The sequence below is a fragment of the Periophthalmus magnuspinnatus genome, chromosome 6, assembly GCF_009829125.3.
Source record: "Periophthalmus magnuspinnatus isolate fPerMag1 chromosome 6, fPerMag1.2.pri, whole genome shotgun sequence".
NCBI classification, from domain to species: Eukaryota; Metazoa; Chordata; class Actinopteri; order Gobiiformes; family Gobiidae; genus Periophthalmus; species Periophthalmus magnuspinnatus.
The window spans coordinates 1,160,860-1,182,544 of record NC_047131.1 but is presented as its reverse complement, the minus strand read 5'-3'; the positions used below and the strand labels follow the sequence as shown (position 1 = coordinate 1,182,544).

Here is a 21,685-nt window from a genome sequence, read left to right as displayed (position 1 = left end):
GTTCATCATGGCAATGGGGATGGACTTGGATTTTCCCAGTGTCACCACTGAGTCAAGGAGTTGGTCATGAGACTGACTCTGGGTTTGGGTCAATAAGGAGATTCAGCTCTCTAGCTCCATCATCCTCGCTTCCAAGTGTAGACAGCTGCCACAGTGTGACAAGCGAGTGACGCCATATTGTAAAGGAAGTTAAAACTCAAGCAGTAAAAAAGATCAAATGTAAAAAATTGTGACCTTTAAATGGATGTGATCACGGATTTTTTATTTAAAACTTATACACAAGGGCCCCAAAAAGGAGCCCGTTATGCGTTGAGATGGCTTGAAACAGATTGACAGTGGATTGACACACTCCACCCTTCACCAGCAGGTATGTGTTGCGGGTTAAAACGTTAAAACCTGTGCATACAGTGGTTAAAAATAATAATCCAGATAAAAACAGAGTTAAGAACCACAACAATCTTCCTTGAATTTTAAAAGTGGCTTTAAAATCAGAAATAATAAACTTTGTTGGGAGTTCAATCTTGCTGGCGGCAAAAGACGCCGCCGTAAATGATCAGACCTGTGAGTGACCAAACTGATCTGTGCAGGTACCCCATCCAGGAGCCCAGGGAGCGTTGCTATGGAGACAAGGAAAACTTTCCTGGAGTCCGGACTTATGGGATCCGAGAATTGAACGAGACCTACGATGTCTACTGCTATGCCCAGAAGATGGAGGGTACAAAGACGACTAAACCAGGACTACATTAGGAATACATTAGGACTAAGCCAGGACTGAACCAGGACTGAAACAGAACTGAACTATGACTGAACCAAGACTAAACCAGGACTGAACCAGGACTGAACCAGGACTGAACCAGGACAAACCCAGGACTAAACCAAGACTAAACTAGAACGAAACCAGGACTAAATTAGAACTAAACCATTTCATTTCAACTTAGTTTATTTTTACCATTTTAAACCAGTCTTTGGCCCAGTTTGAGTCCTGGTTTAGTCCTAGTTTGGTCCTGATTCTTCTGACCCTGTCTCTCATAGGTCATGTGTTCTACTCCACGTCTCTGGAGAAGTTTTCATTTTCTGAAGCTGCAGATCAGTGTTTGAAGCTTGGAGGGCGCCTTGCCTCCACAGGTGAGTCCTACCTGTGCAGGGGGAGGGACTAGAGTGAGGGGTGGGGTCTGTCCTGGGGTTTGACTCGTACTGGGCGAAGAGTTTACTGGCTCTCTCTCCTCTGTTCTTCTCTCTAATTGGCTCCTCCTCCTCTCTGACTGGCCGTCTCCTCCTCAGGTGAGCTGTACCTGGCCTGGGGGCAGGGCATGGATGTGTGCAGTGCTGGTTGGCTGAAGGATGGCAGCGTGAGGTACCCCATAAACAGGCCCCGCCCTCAGTGTGGGGGGGGGCTGCTTGGGGTGCGCACCGTGTATCTGCACCAGAACCAGACCGGCTTCCCCAAAGCGGACTCCCGCTATGATGCCATCTGCTTCAGAGGTCAGTCTGGAGTCAGTCTTGGGTTAGTTTGGGATCAGAGGTCAGTCTGGCCTCAGGGCATAGACTGTATAAAAAACTGGGAGTATGATGTGACCCGCAGGGTTCAGTCTGGGTCAGGGTTTGGTCTGGGATCAGTTTGGGATCAGAGGTCAGCCTGGGGTCAGTCTCGGGTCAGTTTGGGATTAGAGGTCAGTCTGGAGTCAGGGCATAAACTGTATAAAGAAGTGGGAGTATGATGCCACCCACAGGGTTTAGCTCCAAATGAAGTGCAACAAGGCTAACAGTTGTAATCTCAAGCCCAGATTCATATTTGGAATTCCGAGCACAAGTATGATAGCAACCAAAGTCATCAGATCCTGTGTCATGGCAGTTTGAGGCGAGTAATAGCTCTCAGGTTTTCTTTCCGATGTGTTCTCTGTGTTTTGCAGCATCACAGAAACCTCCAGGGGGAGCCAGGTGAACTTGAGACACAACAAAAAGACTCTCTTATCTGCTTTGTTCCTTTGGTTGGTGATGAAACGGGACATTTCCTCTGGAACATCCACTGCCATATTTGGTGTAGGAAGCCCATTGCATTGGTGTAAAAAGAGTGTAGAATTTCAGAACTAGCTGAATAGCATAGCTATCTCCAAGCAGGGTCACCATGGATATAGGAAAAACTAACTACTCAAATCAATCCAGTAACTCTTAACTGCCATCCTTTGATCTGCACAAGCAGTTCTGTTGATCAAAATCCGAAAACAGTATGTTAAAAATTTTAGATGCAGATTACAGTTAAAGTTTAAAAGCTACTTAATATGCCAGCCACTGAGCCGCAAGAACAGCCAACCACAACCATGGAATCTCACATGTGACCAGGATCAGACTCTCACCAACAGGCTACAGTTTTTCCAGACGCGGAAACACCTCGAGCACCGTTTGTGGCAGTGTGGGAGCACCCCAAGGAACAGTGCTCTCACTGGTTCTCTTCACAATGTGCAACACATGGAGACTAATTTCTTTCATTTTAGATGAATATATGATGTGTCAGAGATTATAACTAAAGAGCACACACAAGCGCAAAAGGACTTATTTAACATAGATGACTTTGACCTTTGACCCTGATCTCTTTCAGAGGGAGAAGCACCAGCCAAGCCCTTCCCTGGGTTCACCCCTCCACCTATAGGAGAGGAGGTAAAGGGCGGAGACGTCATCACGCTATCCCCCCTCGCTATCCCGCCTCTGCACCACTCCTCCACAGGTACTGAACCAGGACTAAACCAGGATTAAACATGGTCTGAACCAGGCCTAAACTAGGACTGAACCAAGATTGAACCACGTCTAAACAAGGTATGAACCAGGTCTAAACTAGGACTGAACCAGGTCAAAACCAGTTCTAAACTATGTCTAATTCAGGACTGAACCAGGACTGAACAAGGTCTGAACCAGGACTCAACCAAGACCTGTTATGTTTAGTGTTGTGGCTTGATCAGTCTTGTTTTTATGTTTTTGTGCAGGTGTGGTGTTCCATTACCGTTCCTCCAAGGGGCGATACGAGCTCACGTTTGAGGAGGCGGTGCAGACGTGTGTGGATGTGGGCGGAGTCATTGCAAGTCCTGAGCAGCTCCAAGCAGCGTTTGAAAACGGGCTCCACCAATGTGACGCCGGCTGGCTGAGGGACCACACTGTCAGGTAACCACATCCCTCATCAAAGACCACACCCATCCATCTCACACCCTCACCAAAGACCACACCCATCTATCTCCCACCCTCAACAAAGACCACGCCTACCCATCTCCCACCCTCACCAAAGACCACATCCATCATCTCCAACCCTCACCAAAGACCATATTTAACCATTTCCCACCCTCACCAAAGACCACCTCCACCCATCTCCCACCTTCACCAACAACCCACCCATCTTCCACCCTCGCCGCTTTTTCAGTTCTGGTCAAATTGCTGGTGGACACTGCTTTATATCTGTCTGACAGGAGGAGCTAACTACACTGAAACTGACATATTTGACATGTGCCTCTGTCTGCACAGATAAGCCTCAGTCTCTCTGCACAGATAAGCCTCAGTCTCTCTGTGTAGGTGAGCCTGGGTGTGGCTGTGCAGATGAGCCTCGGTCTCTCTGTGCAGGTGAGCCTGGGTCTGATTGTGCAGGTGAGCCTGGGTTTGGTGGTGCAGGTGAACCTGGGTCTGTCTGTGTGTTGTTCAAAAATCTTTTTCTCCTCCTCTACCAGTGCGTACAGTCCTCACGGGGTATTCAACTAAAGGTGAAAGAAAAGACCTCCTCTTATTGGTAAAGTGAGCATGTGTATTCATAGGGCTTTGTCGCTTGAAGTGTGTTGTCATAGAAATAAGTATGGTGATCAGCTGATGGAGTCAGGTGACTCATGGTGTTTGGGATGAATGATGTGTGGTGTATGTGAACAAGACTGACCCAATAGTAAAGTAAAGAGAACGAAGTCTAACGCCCCTGGGGGGCACTCCACAGAGCACATCAACATGTGAACATTATCCAACACACCTGTTTGTTTATAGTTTCTGTTGGTGTTTGTAGTGAGCTCCTCCCTCCCTAGATATAAGGCAGTGCTCACCAGTAATCTGAGCAGAACTGAAAGAAGCCTCTTGGATGAGCAGCCACATGTCTTCACTCCATCAAGTTTTTGTCCAGTTGCAGATTTGAATTTTCTTTTACCATGGATGACTGAGGGATTACACAAACTAGTACTACTACCACTACTCCTACTACTAGTACCACTACTAGTACTACTACAAATCTACCCCCACCCTCTTAAAACACCACCCCACCCTCAGCATAATGACCATAACCTGACACCCCCCTTCCTACCTCTGCCCCTTGCTCTTTTACTCCCTCTCCTTTCTCTTTCTTTCCATTTTTACCCCTCCAACAGGTACCCGATTGTGTCACCCCGAGACAGTTGTGCAGGAGACCTTCTGAATGTGCCTGGAGTGAGATCGTACGGACTGAAACCTGCCTTTGACAAATACGATGTGTACTGTTATGTCGACCACCTCGAAGGTTAGAGGCACATTTTGAAAACACATTATAAAACTCATTATAAACACATTTTAAACACATAAACACATTAAACACTTCATGAACACATTATAAACATATTTTAAATACATTTTAAACTTATTTTAAACACATTTTAAATACATTATAAACACATTATAAGCATCTACCCGTCTGTTTTTAAAGTGTTAGTTTGAGTGTTTTTTGAGTGTTTTCTGTGTATTTGTGCAGGGGGAGTTCTTATGCTTTGGGTTAACGAAAGCTCTAACCTCATGTGTTCTTGTATTTTATTTTATTGTATATTTGTGTATTTGTGCAGGGGAGGTGTTTTTCTCCAGTGACTATGATAGCTTCTCTCTGGATGAGGCGCAGCAACACTGTGAACAGCTCAACGCGTCTCTGGCATCTCCAGGGCAACTGTACGCGGCATGGAGGGCCGGGTTTGATAAGTGTAAGCCGGGCTGGCTGCAGGACGGGTCAGTGCGTTACCCAGTCAGCCGGCCACGCCCCCAGTGTGGCCAAGGAACCACTGGAGTCCACATCATCCATGCCTTCCCCAACCAAACCGGCTTTCCTGACGTACACTCACGTTACGACGCCTACTGCCACAGAGGTGAGCCAATAGGGGGTGTTATGAGTTTACTGCCACAGAGCTGAGTCAACTGGGGTGCTTTGAGTCTACTGCCACACAGGCATGTCAACAGGGGGCACTATGAGACTATTGCCACAGAGGTGAGCCAGCAGGGGGTGCTATATAGACTGTATATATGAATTGATATAGCTAACCCCCTAGCCAGCGCATTCCAAATAGGAAGTGAAAATGGTCATGATTCAACTCCAACGACTCCAATTCACTTTCTATATAAAAAGCGTGGCCCTTCTCTCTGTAACTGCTGCTGCCAGGCTTGTCATTCTGACCTTAAAATGTTTGCATTAACCCACTCTACATGATCCTGGGGTTTTTATTTGACTATTTTGTCCCACATCAAGGTGTGAACATTAATAACAGACCAGTCAGGAGTCTTCTTTCCCTGAGGTCAGTATCGGTAGCCTTAGCACCCGGTTTGCTTGACAGTGTTGGCAAGTGCTATAACTGCTAGTCTTGATGAGCTTCATTTGGAGCCAAACGTTGTGGGTGACATCACGCTTAGTTTACTTCTTTATACAGTCATGGGGTGCTATGACCTACTGCTAAAGAGAAGAGCCGGCAGTTGCTGCATGATCTGTGGCATCAGTTTTAGGTGACTTTCAAAAACAGTACATTTAACAGTAAATAAATGTATATTACGGTTATATGAAAAGCAGAGTTTGGTGGCTTTGCTTATCCAAGCCCTGGTTCTGATTCCCCACCTATGCTCCTTCTGACTCCCCATCTATGCTCATTCTGACTTCCTGTCTATGCTCGTTTTGAGTCATCATCTGCACTTGTTCTGACTCTCTGTCTGTGCTTGTTCTGTCTCGACGTATGCGCTCAAGCTGACTCAACATCTGCACTCATTGTGACTCAACATGTGCACTCATTCTGACTCGCTGTATACTTGTTCTGACTCCCTGTTTACACTCATTCTGACTTGATGTGTGTCTTGTTCTGACTAAGCGTGTCATTTTCTGACTCGTCGTTTGCGCTCGTTCTGAGTTGGCGTCTGGACTCGTTCTGATTTGCCTGTGATTGTTCTGACTCGACGTCTGTGTCCATTCTGACTTACCATAAGTCTTGTTCTGACTTGGCGTGTCTTGTTCTGACTCGCCATTTCTGAGTGCAGACGCCAACTCAGAACAAGCATTCTGACATGGGAACTGGCTTGTTCTGACTCGCAGTCTACGCTCATTCTGAGTTGGCATCCGCGCTCATTCTGACTCGCCGTGTGAGCTTGTTCTGACTTTCCGTTTATGCTCGTTCTGACTCTGGGTTTACGCTCATTCTGACTCCCTGTTCATGCTCGGTGTTGTTCTAACTTGCCGTCTGCACTCATTCTGACTCGCCCTGCGCACTGACGCCTGTGCTTTTTCTGGCTCAGTGTCTGTGCTCGTTCTGACTCGACTTATGCGCTCATTCTGACTTGTTGGACGTCTTGTTCTGACTTGCCATCTGCACTCTTTCTAATTCAGTGTCTGCACTTGTTATGACGTTAAGTGCTTGTTCTGACTCACTGTTGGCGCTCATTCTGACTCGCTGTGAGCTTGTTCTGACTCCCCGTGCATGCCCGGTGTGTCTTGTTCTGACTCGCCATCTGTGCTCTGTCTGAGTCGGCCTCTGCACTTATTCTGACTCACTGTGTGCCCTCTTTCTGATTTAGTGTCTGCATTTGTTCTGACTTGGCGTCTAGACTTGTTGTGACTCGACGTATGCACTCGTTCTGACTCGACTTCTGCGCTGACTCTGACTTGATGTGTGAGCTCATTCTGACTAACCGTATACGCTCATTCTGACCCCTGTTTATACTCTTTCTGACTCGCTGTGTGTTTTGTTCTGACTCACCGTCTATGCTCATTCATAGTCAGCTTCTGCACTCATTTTGACTCGGGGTCTGCCTTTGTTCAGACTCGCCACCTGTGTTTATTCTGAGTCAGTGTCTGCACTCATTCTGACTGCTTCTGCACTCGTTCTGAGTCGGCGTCCGTGCTTCTTCTGAGTCGGCATCTGCGCTGGTGTGGCTCATGTTCCACACACAGTAAAAACTTTTTTGTTCTCTGCAGCTCGCCCTGTCTCACCTGTACAGGTGTATGCAGGGGCTGAGGCTGTCCACATTTGCTTTGGCATCTTTTAATGATAGACTTTTATTTCTAAATATGAGAAGCTGAAGATCTACGTTCCGACATGCCACGGTTCACCACTGAATTGCTTGATGTTATTATATCTAAGTCTGTGATATATATATATTTTTTCTGTGTTTCAGCGGTGAATGTGACCAAAACGACCACAGTTGCAACCCCTGGAGTTGTCTTCATGACTTCTGCCCCGACAGAATTTACTCCCACTGGACTCCATGTAGTTTCTGGTGATAAGGAGGAGTCCAAAGTTACTGTGACGATGCTGCCAATGACAGAGGAGCCGGGCATTTCTGGGACGACACAGGAGCTGGGCATTTCTGTGACGATGCTGCCGGTGACAGAGGAGGTGATCCACATGGCCACAGTCCCAGAGCAGCACGTCGCTCCAACAGGTCAGTTCACTTGGTGCGCTGAAACTATAATGAAAAAATAAAAAGGACAAGCACAAGAACCCTTTAAAGTTGCAATTTAGCACAAATAAGTTGTTGGTCAAAGTCTAAATGTCTCAATTCTGCAGATAAGAATGTCTGATATTAAAGAGGGGGTATTTTATTTCTATGAGGCTGTAACGTAGGCTGGCGTGGATTGTGCAAGTGCATTGCGCAAGTGCATTGCCCAATGGAGGTTTGAAGAGCAGCGTCTCCTCCAGCAGCAGAACATGGTGTTATCACAACTTGAGATTGATGAGGTACAACACAAAATATGCTACGGCAAGGGGGAGCCAGGATGCCATGTCAGAGGGGAGTTAACATTAACTCCCCAACCGGAGACTGGGTACGAAGCCCCAATAAGTATCACGCTGAGCGAGGCAGTAACTGACCTGAAAGATAAGATCAAGGCCCGAATGAACACAAGACAACCCCAGCGCCACTTGCAGAGACTAAGTGAAGTACCATCTGAAAGTCTCCTAGAAGATGTGAATGCAGCATTGAGAACGATCCCTACCTCAACCATTACAGAAACTGCTGATATAAACTTCAGCAGCAGTGATCCTAGAGAGACTTGTCTATAAGAGCAACCATGGGAGCCATGAGAAACAATACCCACCATAGAAACGACAGTTAGAGGCTAAAATCAAGGCAGCGCAGTGCAGCAGTCCCAGATTATGTTGCAAAGCATGCATCTATTTCCACTATCGGCTTATTGGCATGTCGGCTTAAACAACATTAAACATTAAAGTTTGAGAAATTAATTAAATTAATTAATTAAAAGATGACTTTATACATCTGATGCTCACACTGAAGGTGACAGGCAAACAACGCAACATTTCCAGTCCCATTTGAACTTTAGCTGTGGGCTTCAGCTTCATATTTGGCTTAAGGCATATTGTAATGTCAAAAATGCTTTCACAGCTGGACTTTTGTAACAGCCTGTTCATTGATCTCACACTGATCTCAAGTCCTCCATCAAGCAGTTACAACTGAAATGCTGCTACTAGGATGGTCATAAAAAAGTCATCATATTACCCCAGTACTAAGAGCGTTACACTGGCTTCCAGCCTCTCACAAAATCAACAAAATTTTATTGATCCACAAATCTCTAAACAGGGAGGTCCAAAGTATCTGACAGTCCTGCTTCCTCTCTATGAACCCTGTAGGCTCCTCAGATCAGCTGGGATGGGTCCCCTTAGATCAGCTGGGAGGTCTCATCAGATCAACTGAGATGGGCCTCCTGGTGGTTCCAAACACAATACCAAACAAGCCTCATTTGGTGTCTGTGCATCTCAAATGTGAAAGCCTTGAAACAAGGTCTAATATTTTTAAATCTAAATTAAAGACACTTATTTTTTACTGTAGTATTGTCTGTGAATAATTATTGACAGAGCATAAATTTATTGACTTACACCACTAGTTAAACCACTAGAACCACCATCTGTGTTACTGCTGTCTGACAGTGTGAATTTTTAAAAAATAATTTTTATTTATTTATTTGATAATGCATGCTAATGAACAGACATGATACATCATGAATTTCCATCCTTGTCCCAAGGGCTGGGGTTAGAAAAGGACCAAAATAAGTTTTAGCAGCACTCATGTTTAAGTCATTCTGGATGTGACGAAAATTCTGACTATTGAATTGAATTACCTGGAACACTTTTTTTTTTTATGTGATTTTTGAAGGACAATGTTGGCTTTAGGATAACTCCAAGGTATTTAAATTCTGTCTGAAAGACATTTGATTGCTTTAGTTCACTATGACGTTTTGAGAAGTAAATACAAATTGTTTTTGTGGCACGAATCCTTAAGCCAGTTATGCAGAGGCGATAAGGCAGCTGTGGGGTCATCAGCACCTTTCTGAACATTTTTGGCTTGAGTGTAGATCAGGGGTGCCCACATTTTTTTCCACTGAGGGCCACAGACCAGTGGTCAATACTGTGAATAACTCAAATGGGTGCATTTAACATAGTTTTGACTTCCTATTTTAAATAAGGCTTGAAATATTAATAATAGGTATGTATGAAAATGCAATGTGATGTTATTTAGGTTATATTGGTAGGATTACTCAGATTTGCCATAAACAGTATGATCAATTGGGCCAGTTCACCTGAAGGCCTGAGAGCCAATAAAAATTGGTCTGAGGGCCATAGTTTGAACACCCCTGGTGTAGATGACTGCATCATCCGCATACATCTGTGAAAATACATTTGGACAAGCATTTGGTAAGTTATTGACAAAGAAGGAGAATAAAACCGGCCCAAGAATTGACCCCTGCGGGACACAAATGTCACAATCTAAACACTATCAACTACCATATACTTTTTCCTGTGGGACAGATACGATGTACCATTGAAGAGCTTGACTGGAGATATTAAACCGAGTCAGCCTGGTCAACAAGATCTCTACGTTTATGGAGTCGAGTCAGTGAAAAGTTTGATCACCCAATTCTTTTTTTTTTTTTTTAGATATAACAGGAAGTATGTTTATTGGCCGATAATTAGCCATATCTGTTTTAGCACCTGATTTAACAACTGGTGTTGCCCCAGCTACTTTCCAATCATTTGGGACAACTGAAAGGGGTAGGACATATTAGGGAGATGGCTAATTGGTTGTATAAGAGGATCCTTAAATTCTTTAAAAAAAAACTTGCACAAGTGCTTTTGAGATTTTTAAGCCTGTAATTACTTTGGCAACTTCATGGTCTGAAATATCAGTGATCCTGAACATAGCCTGATCAGGGTCACTGATATTATCAGCGCAAGCAGGTGGAGTGAAGTGTTGGGTGATCTCCTTTACAGAGGTTATGAAAAAAATGTTTAAATGAGTAGCTAAGGAAATAGATTCTTTAATAATGGGGTTATTTACGTGTAGTTCCATTGTCTTATTGTCTTATTTTTGTTTGATTGATGGCCAAGCAGTTTGTTTAGGTGTTGCCAAATAATTTTACCATTGCCTTTTGCATTTTCTATTACATTTATAAAGACGTTAGCTTTGGCCTGTCTTAGACTTGCAATTTCACAAATGAATAAATCTCTGTCTGTCTATGATTAGAGCTGTTTTCAGAAATTGTTTCAGCAACTTGTCTCTTATTTTTCATCCACCCTACAGTCTTTGCTCAGCAATGGCTAATTTAATTTACACTTCCCTCTAGTGGACAAGGTTGATATAACACCTTTAACAATTGTTGCATTGACTGCTACAGAATTCAGGATCATCTCTGGACAGGATTAATTCCTAGTCTACTGATGATAAAGCTTCGGCGACATTTTGTGGTTGATTCCTGGGTATAAATTAATTTAGAGATCTGTTATTAGATGGACTAGTAAAATCATTAGTGATTCTTGACCTGGTGAGTTTCCTAGAAAATAATGTAAAATTGTCAGAAGATTATAGAACTTGATTATCAGTTCAGACTTGTTACTAAAGAGCAAACTGATTTTGTTCCTTCAGTGTCTTGTGATTCTTGTAGGTTGCTCAATGACTTGAGAAAAATTTTAGAGTGTCCATAGTACACATAAGTGTTTTTCTGTCCTTACAGTCCCAGTTCACATTGAAATCATCATCACAATTATTCCGTTGGACTTGTTTTGTATAGTGTGGTGCTTAATTAGTGCCTGCAATTATTCATAGAAGTTATTTTTGTTGAGGGAGGACAATACAGACAAATAGGAATAAAAATCATCTCAAGTTGAGAGCATTCAAAGTGATTTTTTTTTTTTTACATAAAGCAGCTCTTTTTCCCTCAACTTTATCCCTTCTAAACAACTTGTAGTTTGCAAAAACAACACCATAGTCAGGAGATCAGCTTGTGAACCAGGTTTCTGATAGTCCTAAAATGTTGATGTTTGAGTCACTTAATATGTGATCCAGTTGCTCACGCTTGGATAGCACACTGTATATTTAAATAAGCACACAAAAGCCCCTTTAGATTATTGTCCCAGATTAAAGTCTTTAGAATCTTTTTCTCCCTTTGCCTTCCCATTACAGGGTTTCTAATCTTTTTTGAGCTGGACAATGATTTAATACAGGCTGTGTTTGCAATACAAACCCATTTAGGTCCTCATCAGGCACTGGCTTCACGTCAGCTGTCATGTGTCCTCCGGTGCATATTGTTTTTTTTTTAGCCTCTTTGTTGCCACGCTAGCCACAGCCAACACGTTGTGCTCCTGATCCTCAACAAATGTCCTCATGGACCCGCTGGGAATTGGTGGTGAAGAGGTAGATTTAATCAACAGAAAGTTAGAAAAATAAACAGTCAAATAGACACTGGTCCGTAACAGATTACCACTCACAGACAATAATGTAGGTTCCACGTGACAACCACCAGGGTACCAGAATCAGACTTGTGGAAGGAACAGACCATAGTGTTTGGGGCATGGTCTGATGGCTCTCCCTAACACCCTCCCGAGGGTGGGGCTTAGTGTTCCATGTCAATCAAAGCTGCGTGGTGTGCTTCAGTTCATAACATAATCAACAGATGTGAGTTCAGATAATCTTAAAGTTATTTTTGTAATCTGTAAAATACAGTTGCAATACAATAGAGTCTATGTTCATGAATGAGCCATGAATGAACAGAAAGTCTAAGTAAATCTTATGAAGTTTTGTTATAATTTTAAAACTAAAAGAAACTTTGGTTTGTTAAAAAGTCTGTTTTTAGACCTGGTTTAGTTCAGGTTTAGTTCTAGTTTAGTCCTAGTTCAGACCTGGTTTAGACCTGGTTTAATCCTGGTTTAATCCTGGTTTAGTCCTGGTTTAGTCCTGGTTTAGTCCTGGTTTAGTCCCGGTTTAGTCCCGGTTAAGTCCTGGTTTAGTCCTGGTTTATTTTGGTTTAGTGCTGGTTTAGACCTGGCAGCTCAGCTCAAACATTTTTTAAAAATAGCCATGGTTGCAATGTTAAATCCCGCCCCCAGATGAAATGGTGAGCTTTTAGGGCGTCCTGTGGTCTGATAATTCCACCCTGATCCATGTTCTGCTCCACAGTATTTCCTTCAGTTAAACCTGATCTGGAGACCTCCTCTTCAGGCTTCGCTTCAGGAGAGATCTCCGGGACCAGCACAGAGGAATCTGCTGAAATTTCAGGGTCCGGTCTGGTCTCAGGTTCTGGGTCTGGTCTGGTCTCTGGTCTGGGTTCAGGTCTGGGTTCAGGTCTGGGTTCAGGTCTGGGTTCAGGTCTGGACTCTGGTCTGGACTCTGGTCTGGACTCTGTCTCAGGTTCTGCAGAAGGTTCTGGTGTGGTCTTCGTCTCCGGGGACAGTGAAAGTGACCAGTCCAGAGACATAGAAAAGCAGGAGGCCACAGGAGAAACTGCAGTCTCTGGATCAGGACTGGGATCTGGTGAGTCTGTCTCTGCTCCTCTGTTCCTGTGACCCTCTCCTCTGCTCCTCTGACCCTCTGCTTCTCTGACCCTCTCCTCTGACAGCTATTAGAGTATTCTCAGATCTGTGTTCTAATATTGTTTCCTCATCACAAACTGACCTGGAATATGTTTTGTTTCATTCACACATGTTTAACACACAAACCCTGCAGATTTAGGCTGAGTTCTTCTCTCAAACAGAACGCACTCCAACCATCTTATGATGTCATGCGGTAACACAGAGAGTGCTCCACTGTCTTTCAGCCTGGAATTTCCAATCTCTACTGATCTAAAGATAAAAGGAGCTGTTAACTTGACCACTACCACTTCATGACATCACAAGGTGGAACCGAGCAGTTTGAGCTTTGGAGATGTAGACAGACTAATAATAAACTAACAAAACACAACTCCAGGTATGTTTTTGAGGAGATAATAGCATGAGACATGGCTTGAAGCTCACCAGTTTTATGTGATATAGAACCTTTAAATCTATTTCAGTAGTTACGAGTTCTGTTCTGTGCAGGTGAGGAGTCTGGTTTCAGTCCAGCCTCGGGACTTGCCTCTGGTCTTGGGTCTGGTCTTGGATCTGGAGTCAGTGGAGACCTGAGTGGTTCTGGTGTGGTACTGGTGGATGAGCTTTTCGAGCAGATTGGAGAGAGTGCCTCAGGAGAGGAGCTGGGCCGAGGAGGCGTGGTCTACAGCGGCTCTGGGTCCTGGAAGGTCTCTGGCTTGGCCTCTGGATCTGGATCAGGATCTGAACTCTCTGAGGTGCTGCTGGTGGACGGTACCCTCGTAGACCAAACCGTGATCCAGACTTCTGGACAGGAACTCTCAGGATCTCAGCCTCTGGGATCGGGATTTAGTGGGATCTCCAGCTCTGCCTCATCAGGTGGATCAGGTCTGTGTTCAGCTATGTCCAGAGATATGTCCAAGATATGGACTAAGGTGCTGCGTTCCAAACAGGAAGTGAACATGGCCGTGATTCTGCTCCACTGACTACTCCAATTCACTTTGTATGGAAAAAGTGTGGCCCCCTTGATGTGTAACTCGTCATTCTGACCTTAGAATGTTTGTATTAACCCGCCCTACATGATCATGGGGTTTTTATTTCACTAATTTCCCTCAAAATCAAGATATGAATATTAATAACAGACAAATCAGGTGTCTTCTTTCTACAAACTTGCTCCTGAAAGCTTTAGCAAAAGGTTTGATTGACAGTGTTGTCGAGTGCCTGCTTCCTGCTAAGAGCGGGAAGGGATTACCAGATTTGTGTGATATAGGACCTTTAAGTCTAGTTCAGTAGTTATGGGCTCTGTTCAGTGCAGGTGAGGAATGTGGTTCCAGCCCAGATTAACTGCTATAACTGCTCTAGCCTCAATGAGCTTCATTTGGAGCCAAACGCTGTGGGTGACATCACACTCACTCAATACACTTCTTTACACAGTCTGTTTTTGTTTGTTTTTTTGTTGTTGTTTTTTTGTTTTATTTTTTTCAGCCCAAAATCTTCGACAGTGTCACAAGTTTTGACTTCTCCAAAGTAATGAATAGGCTCATCACATATACTTTTTTCATTTGTAAAACTAAAATCCCAAATGTGACAGTGACCTGGACTGAGACTTACGTTTAAATCAGCCCTGTTGCGCTTGTGTGTGCTCTATAGTCCTAATCTGTGACACCCGTGGATCATTGAGTTTTAATTTGCACATTTATCTAAAATGCCTTGATAAAAGAAACAAATCTGCTGATTTCCACTTTAGAAAACTGTGACGCCCAATGGGAGCTGTGAATGTGTACCGGTGGACGTGAAAACGGGCGTAGATCAGCAAAATGGCATCCCGAAAATAAAGGATTGAAGATTGCTCAAACATGAATCACTCCAAATACAACTTCATAGGCTCAATGAAAAGAAACGACTAGAACATGGTTGAAGATCTCAAAAGAACTGTTTTAAAAGAACAGCTGTGATGTAAAGTTTTTAAATGTTCCGTAATGGTTTTGTTTGCAGTGTCCTGGGAAAGCGGGCGCCCATGGGTGCACCTCCGAGGAGATGTGGTTTATGTGACAGAGGCCAAGACCCGGACTGTAGAGGAAGAGGGGCGGGGCGAGGTCCATTTCAGCGGAGAACACGCCTCTGCATCTGGTAAAGTGCTACAACCAATCACAGAGCAGGTGTATTCTGAGAGGACCAATCACAGAACAGATGTACTCTGAGAGGACCGATCAAAGGGCAGGTGTACACGACATGACCGATCACAGGGCAGGTGCAGGTGACAGGACACTGCTCTCGGGAGTGACTTGGGCCAGAGTTAAACTGCAGCACATAGGGAAAACATTAACACATTTGCTCCAAGAAACAAAGAAAAGCCAAAAACCCTTTAAAGAACCAGCTCAGTCCCATACGGTCTGTGGTCACTCCTCTGGCCCTCTCTTCTGCTCTTTTGACCCTCTCAACTGAACATCTGACCCTCTTTTCTGCTCTGTTTACCCTCTCCTCTGAACTTCTGACCCTCTCTTCTGCTCCTCTGACCCTCTCTTTTGATCCTCTGACCCAGTCCTCTGCTCCTCTGACTGTCTGTCCTTGTCCTCTACTCCTTTGACCTTGACCGATCAGAAAGCAGAGATGCCCTTGTGTTTTATGGCTCTGTTTAGTGTCTTAATCCTTGCTCAGACTGTAGATGGTCCAGCTGTGGCTCCAGGGTTAGACTGGTTTAGTTTTGGTGTGATGAGGACCGGAGCTCTGCGGTGCAGTTGTGGTCAACACCTTTGAAGCTGAAGAGTCAATGTGTTCACGGGATAACAATTTATTTATTAAGCAAAAAGGCATGCAGTCGGCTCTAGCATCCACAGCCAGCCATTTGAGCTCTTCTCGTATTTCTTACTATACTGAATACACCGGACAACATGCAGTCTGAGCCCGGGTCAGAGACACATATCTCCTGACCTGGAGGTTACCAGTTTGATCCCCTCCCATTCTGTCTTTGATTCAAAACACTTGATTTCTATTCAAAACAATCATGTTGACCTGCAGGAGGCAGCGGCAGCACCATGGATCTCGGCGTTGATGAAACGAGCCAGAGGTGCTCCGCACCGACCAATCGCAATCTGTGACGCCAGCGGAGGCGTACACCAGCCCCACCACTGCTCCCTCAGTGTCTCTGCTGCCCCCAGTCGCAGTGGAAGAGCCTGCAGTGGTCACAGGTGAAACCGCAAGGAGGCATCTGAGGAGGGGGAGGACAGAGGGAGGAGTCTGGGGAGGGCTGAGGAAGGAGTATGGGGAGAGGGAGGAGTCTGAGGTGAAGCAAGTGGGTGACGCGTGAGTGTGAAGCATGAAGCGTGACAGTGAATTTGTGTGAACCATCTACGTGACGCATTTGGGCAAAGCATGAGGGTAAAGCATGAGGGTAAAGTATGTGGGTAAAGAGTTTGGGTGAAGCGTTTGGGTGAAGCAAGTTGGTGACCTGTGAGGATGAAGTGTGAGAGTGAAGTGTCTGGGTGAAGCGTGCGGGTGAATCATTTAGATGAAGCATCCGGGTGAAGTGTTTGGATGAAGTGCCCGGCTGAAGTGTGTGGATGAAGCATGAAGGTAAAGCTTCTGGGTGAAGCGTGAGTGAAGCATGAGGGTTAAGTGCCTGGGTGAAGAATTTGGGTGCAGCTCCTGGGTGAAGCATCCGGCTGAAACGTGAGGGTGAAGTGTGGGTTAAGCGCCTTAGTGAAAGGTCTGAGTGAACTATGAAGGTGAAGGATGAAATGCATCTGGGAGAAGCATTTGGGTGAAGTGTGAAGTCCGGGGAAAGGGAGGTGTCTGGGTGAAGCGTCTGGGTAAAGCATCTGAGTGAAGTGTTTGGGTGAAGCTTGAGGGTGAAGCATCTGTGTGATGCATTTGGCTGAAGCATGAGGGTGAAGCATCTAGTGAAGCATCTGGGTGATGTGTTTGGGTAAAGCATGAGGGTGAAGCATGTGGGTGAAGAGTTTGGGTGAAGCATGGGAATGAAGTGTTAAGGTAAAGTGTCTGGGTGAGGCAAGTAGGTGACATGTGAGGGTGAAGCGTGAGAGTGAAGTGCCTGGGTGAAGCATGAGGGTGAAGCGCCTGACTGAAGTGTGTAGGTGAAGCGCTTGAGTGAAGTGTGAGAGTGAAGCATGAGGGTGAAGTGTTTGAGTGAACGTGAGGGTGAACTGTCTGGGGGATGTGTTTAGGTGAAGCACCTGAGTGAAGGGGCTGGGTGAAGCATGAGGGTTAAGTGTGAGATAAATCATCTCGGAGAAACATTTGGGTGAAGTGTGGAGTCTGGGAGTGCGAGGTGTCTGGGAGAAGCACCTGCGTGAAGCGTGTGGGTGAAATGTGTGGGTGAAGAATGAGGGTGAAGCATCTGGATGAAGCATCTGGATGAAGCGTGAGGGTAAAGCGTCTAGGTGAAGCGTGTGGATGAAGCGTTTGGGTGAAGCATCTGTGTGACGTGTTTGGGTGAAGCCTGTGGGTTAAGTGTCTGGATGAAGCATTTTGATGAAATATTTGGGTAAAGCGTCTGGTGAAGTGTTTGGGTGAGGTGTGTGGGTGAAGCATCTGGGTGATGCGTTTGCCTGTAGCATAAAGGTGAAGTGTCTGGCTGAAGCTTCAGGATGAAGTGTCTGGATGAAGCGCTTTGGTGAAGCATCTGGATGAAGCATCTTGATGAAGCATTTGGGTGATGCCGTTGGCTAAAACGTGAGGATGAAGCATCTGGTTGATGTGTTTGGGTGAATTGTTTGAGTGAAGCTTCTGAGTGAATCAAGGCAGGTAAAGCTTGAAGATAAAGCATCTGGCCGAAGCATTTGGGTAAAGTTTCTGGATTAAGTGTGTGGGTGAAGCGTCTGGATGAAGCATTTTGGGTGAAGCGCCCGGGTGAGATGTTTGGGTGAAGCCTGTGGGTTAAGCATTTGGGTGAAACATCTGGATGAAATGTTTCGGTGAAGCGTCTGGGTGATGCGTTTGGCTGAAGCATGAGGGTGAAGCATCTGGTGAAGTGTCTGGGTGAAGCGTTTGGATGAAGCATCCGGGTGAAGCGTTTGGATGAAGCGTCTGGATGAAGCATCTGAGTGAAACGTGAGGATGAAGCGTTTGGGTGAAGTGTCTGAGTGAAGGGTCTGAGTGAAGCAGGCAGGTGAAGCTTTAAGATAAAGCATCTGGATGAAGCATTTGGGTGAAGTGTCTGGATGAAGTATCTGGGTGAAGCATCTGAGTCAAGTGCCTGCATGAAGTGTTTGGCTAAAACGTGGGGGTGAACTGTGTGGGTGATGTATTTGGGTGAAGTGCCTGACTGAAGGGTCTGGGTGAAGCATGAGCGTTAAGTGTGACGATAAATCATCTGGGAGAAGCGTTAGGGTGAAGTGTGATGCCTGGGGAGAGGGAGGAGTCTGGAGTGTGGGAGGCATCTGGAGCAGCACCTTGCTGAAGCGTTTGGGTGAAGCGTCGTGGGTGAAGTATCTGAATGAACTGCCTGGGTGAAGCATCTGGATGAAGCGTCTTGATAAAGCATTTGGGTGATGCCTATTGGCTGAAATGCGAGGGTGAAGCGTCTGATTGATGTGTTTGGGTGAATTGTCTGAGTGAAGGGTCTAAATGAAGCAGGCAGATGAAGCTTGAAGATAAAGCATCTGGACGAAGCGTCTGGATCAAGTGTTTGGGTGAAGTGTCTGGGTGAAGTATCTGGATGAAGTATCTGGGTGAAGTGCCTGATTAAAAGGTCTGGGTGAAGCATGAGGGTTAAGCGTGAAGATAAAGCATCTGGGAGAAGCGTTTGGGTGAATTGTGAAGTCTGGGGAGAGGGAGAGTCTGGGGAGTGGGAAGTGCCTGAGTGAAGCATTTCTGTGAAGAGGTGAGGGTGAAGTGTGAGGTTGAAACACAAGGGTCAAGCATGAAAGTAAAGCGTCTGGGCAAAGCGATTGGGTGAAGTACCTGACTGAAGGGTCTGGGTGAACTGTGAGGTTGAAGCGTGAGTTTGAACCATAAGGGTGAAGCATGAAGTAAAGCGTCTGGGTGGAGTGTTGAGTGAAGTTTGAGCTGGAAGCATCTGGGTGAAGCATCTGGGTGAAATGTTTGGGTGAAGCACTTGAGTTAAGGGTCTGAGTGAAGTGTTTCCGTGAAGAGTGAGGGTGAAGCATCTGCGTGAAGCATGTATGTAAAGCATTTAGATGAATCATTGAGATTAAATGCTTGGGTGAAACGTCTGGGTGAAGCGTTTGGTGAAGCATCTGGATGAAGCGCCTTGATGAAGTCAGGGGAGAGGGAGGAGTCTGGGGAAAGGAAGGACAGAGAGACGAGGGGAGAGTGAGGACTCTCAGAGAAGCATCTGGATCAAGTGCCTGGGTAAAACGTTTGGTTGAAGCATCTGGGTGATGCATTTGGGTGAAGTGTGAGATTGAAGCATGCTGATGGAACATCTGGGTGAAGTATTTTGGTCAAGGGTGTGGGTAGAGCGTATGGATGAAGCATCTGGATTAAATGTTTGTGGGTGAACTTTTTGGGTGATGCGTTTGACTGAAGCAGGTGGGAGAAGTGTCTGGGTGAATGTGAGTGAAGCGTCTGGTTGTGATGCATGAAAGTGATGCATCTGGGTGAAGCATTTGGTGAAGTGTCTGGGTGAAGTGTTTGGGTGAAGTGTGAGGTTGAAGAATGAGGGTGAGTCGTGAAAGTAAAGCATCTGGGTGAAACGTTTCGGGTGATGTGTGCAGTCAGGGGAGAGGGAGGAGTTTGAGGAAAGGAACGACAGAGAGACAAGTCTGGGGAGTGGGAGGAGTCTGTATGGGGAAGCGTCTGGGTGAAAGCACCTGGGGGAAACGTTTTGGGTGAAGCACCTTAGTGGCGCGTGTGGGTGAAGCATGTGGTTGAAGCGGTGCGGGTGAAGCATCAGGGTGAAGGGTGTGGGTGAAGTGTTTGAGTGAAGTGTTTTGGTGAAGCGTGAAACGTGAGACTGTAGCGTCTTACTGAAATTAGAGGGTGAAATATTTGGGTGAAGCGTCTTGGTGAAGTGTTTGAGTTAATCGCTTGAGCAAAGAGTCAAGTGCTGTGGTGAAGCGTGCAGGTGTGTTTGGGTGACGCATCTGGGTGAAGCATGAGGGTGACACATCTGGGTGGAGCATGAGGGTGAAGCATCTGGGTGAAGCATGACAGTGAAGTACATGGGTGAAACTTTTGGGCAAAGCATGAGGTTGAAGCATGTGGATGAATCGTCTGGGTGAAGCATGTGGGTAAAGCATTTGCGTGAAGCAACTGGGTGAAGCGTGAGAGTGAAGCATCTGGATGAAGCGTGTGGGTGAACTGTGAGGGTAGGGCATCAGGGCAAAGCATCTGGGTGAAGCGTGAAAGGAAAGTATCTGTGTGAAGAATCTGTGTGAAGCATCTGTGTGAAGTGTCTGGTCCCTCTCTTTTTCAGAGGATGGCTGCGCTCAGGGCTGGCTCTTCTTCATGGGGAACTGTTACCTTCACGTCAGCGACAGACTCACCTGGACGGAGGCGGAGCAACTGTGTGTCCAGGTCAACGCCCACCTGTCCAGTGTCCAATCAGAGGAAGAGCAGCTCTTCCTCAATTGTGAGTGTACCACACCCCCTTTGTCATATACTCTCCCATCCTCCTGTGTGTCAGAAACTCTTCCATAATAATACTATAAATTAAACAACACTCCTCCCTCTCTTCTTCCGCCTCCTCCCTGTCTCTCTTTCTCGCTCTCCCTCCTTCCTCTCTCTCTGTGTCCACAGCGAATGGTCAAGATTATCAATGGATTGGACTTAATGACAAAGACATCCAGGGCGAGTTTGGCTGGACAGATGGTGCTCCTCTGGTCAGTTGGACTTCACATTTTTATATATATATACATGTGGACAAACTTGTGGTACCTTTGTGTGTGTGTATGTGTGTGGACAAAATTTTTGGTACCCTTCGATTAATGCAGTGGTTCTCAAATAGTGGGGCGCGCCCCCCTGGGGGGCCCAGTGCGTCGCCGGGGGGGGGGGGGGGGGGGGGGTGCATATGACTCCGGGAACATGCTTTTCTTTTGGAGTACTAGAATAAAGTGTAATTCCACTACTGTAGGTGACAGCTGCGCTCTCATTGTCAGAGTGTGCACAGGCCCTACACCATAGAGCTAATACTATGCCGTGTACGCGCGCACACAGCAAAGAGCAGGAGAGAGCGAACAGATCGTGACACAGGGCAGTGAACAAGAAACACTTTTGCTAAAGAGATACTATAGAAAAATTATTTAACAGGGATGAAAACAAAGGCGGCAATAGACGGAGGTAATGAGATGCACGAAAGTCACACGAAAAGTAAAGTCCAGCTAAACATTGAGCAGGAGTGGAGAGTTGCAGTATCAGGCTTCAAACCCCAGTTCGAAAAGCTGTGCCCTGCAAAACATGCTCATTGCAGCCATTAATCCTGGCTTCTTTATTTTGGTAAAGAAAAAAACAAAACAGTTTATTATTATTAAAATGTATTATTACTAATTGATTTTATTTAATTTTATAAAAAATTGTATTTAATTTTAATGTGATATTTATTTAATTTCAATTCATTCATTTGATGTTTATTTAATTACATATATTTTATTTGTTATTTAATTAAATTTCATTTTATTTTTTAG

General features: G+C 45.4%; 1 protein-coding gene across 1 annotated transcript in view; it reads left to right on the top strand.

Annotated features, from left to right (window-relative positions):
• The first annotated feature begins 549 nt into the window (after positions 1-549).
• LOC117372446 (aggrecan core protein-like) overlaps positions 550-21,685 on the top strand; it is a 25,842-nt gene continuing 4,706 nt past the window's right edge. Inside the window, exons 1-14 of the mRNA XM_055222539.1 lie at positions 550-715; positions 1,033-1,125; positions 1,282-1,482; positions 2,597-2,722; positions 2,979-3,153; positions 4,383-4,510; positions 4,827-5,120; positions 7,405-7,671; positions 12,697-13,050; positions 13,593-13,967; positions 15,075-15,209; positions 16,145-16,267; positions 20,479-20,634; positions 20,802-20,884. Coding sequence (XP_055078514.1) covers positions 550-715; positions 1,033-1,125; positions 1,282-1,482; positions 2,597-2,722; positions 2,979-3,153; positions 4,383-4,510; positions 4,827-5,120; positions 7,405-7,671; positions 12,697-13,050; positions 13,593-13,967; positions 15,075-15,209; positions 16,145-16,267; positions 20,479-20,634; positions 20,802-20,884 — 2,676 coding nt within the window. The remainder of the gene's footprint in view (positions 716-1,032; positions 1,126-1,281; positions 1,483-2,596; positions 2,723-2,978; positions 3,154-4,382; positions 4,511-4,826; positions 5,121-7,404; positions 7,672-12,696; positions 13,051-13,592; positions 13,968-15,074; positions 15,210-16,144; positions 16,268-20,478; positions 20,635-20,801; positions 20,885-21,685) is intronic.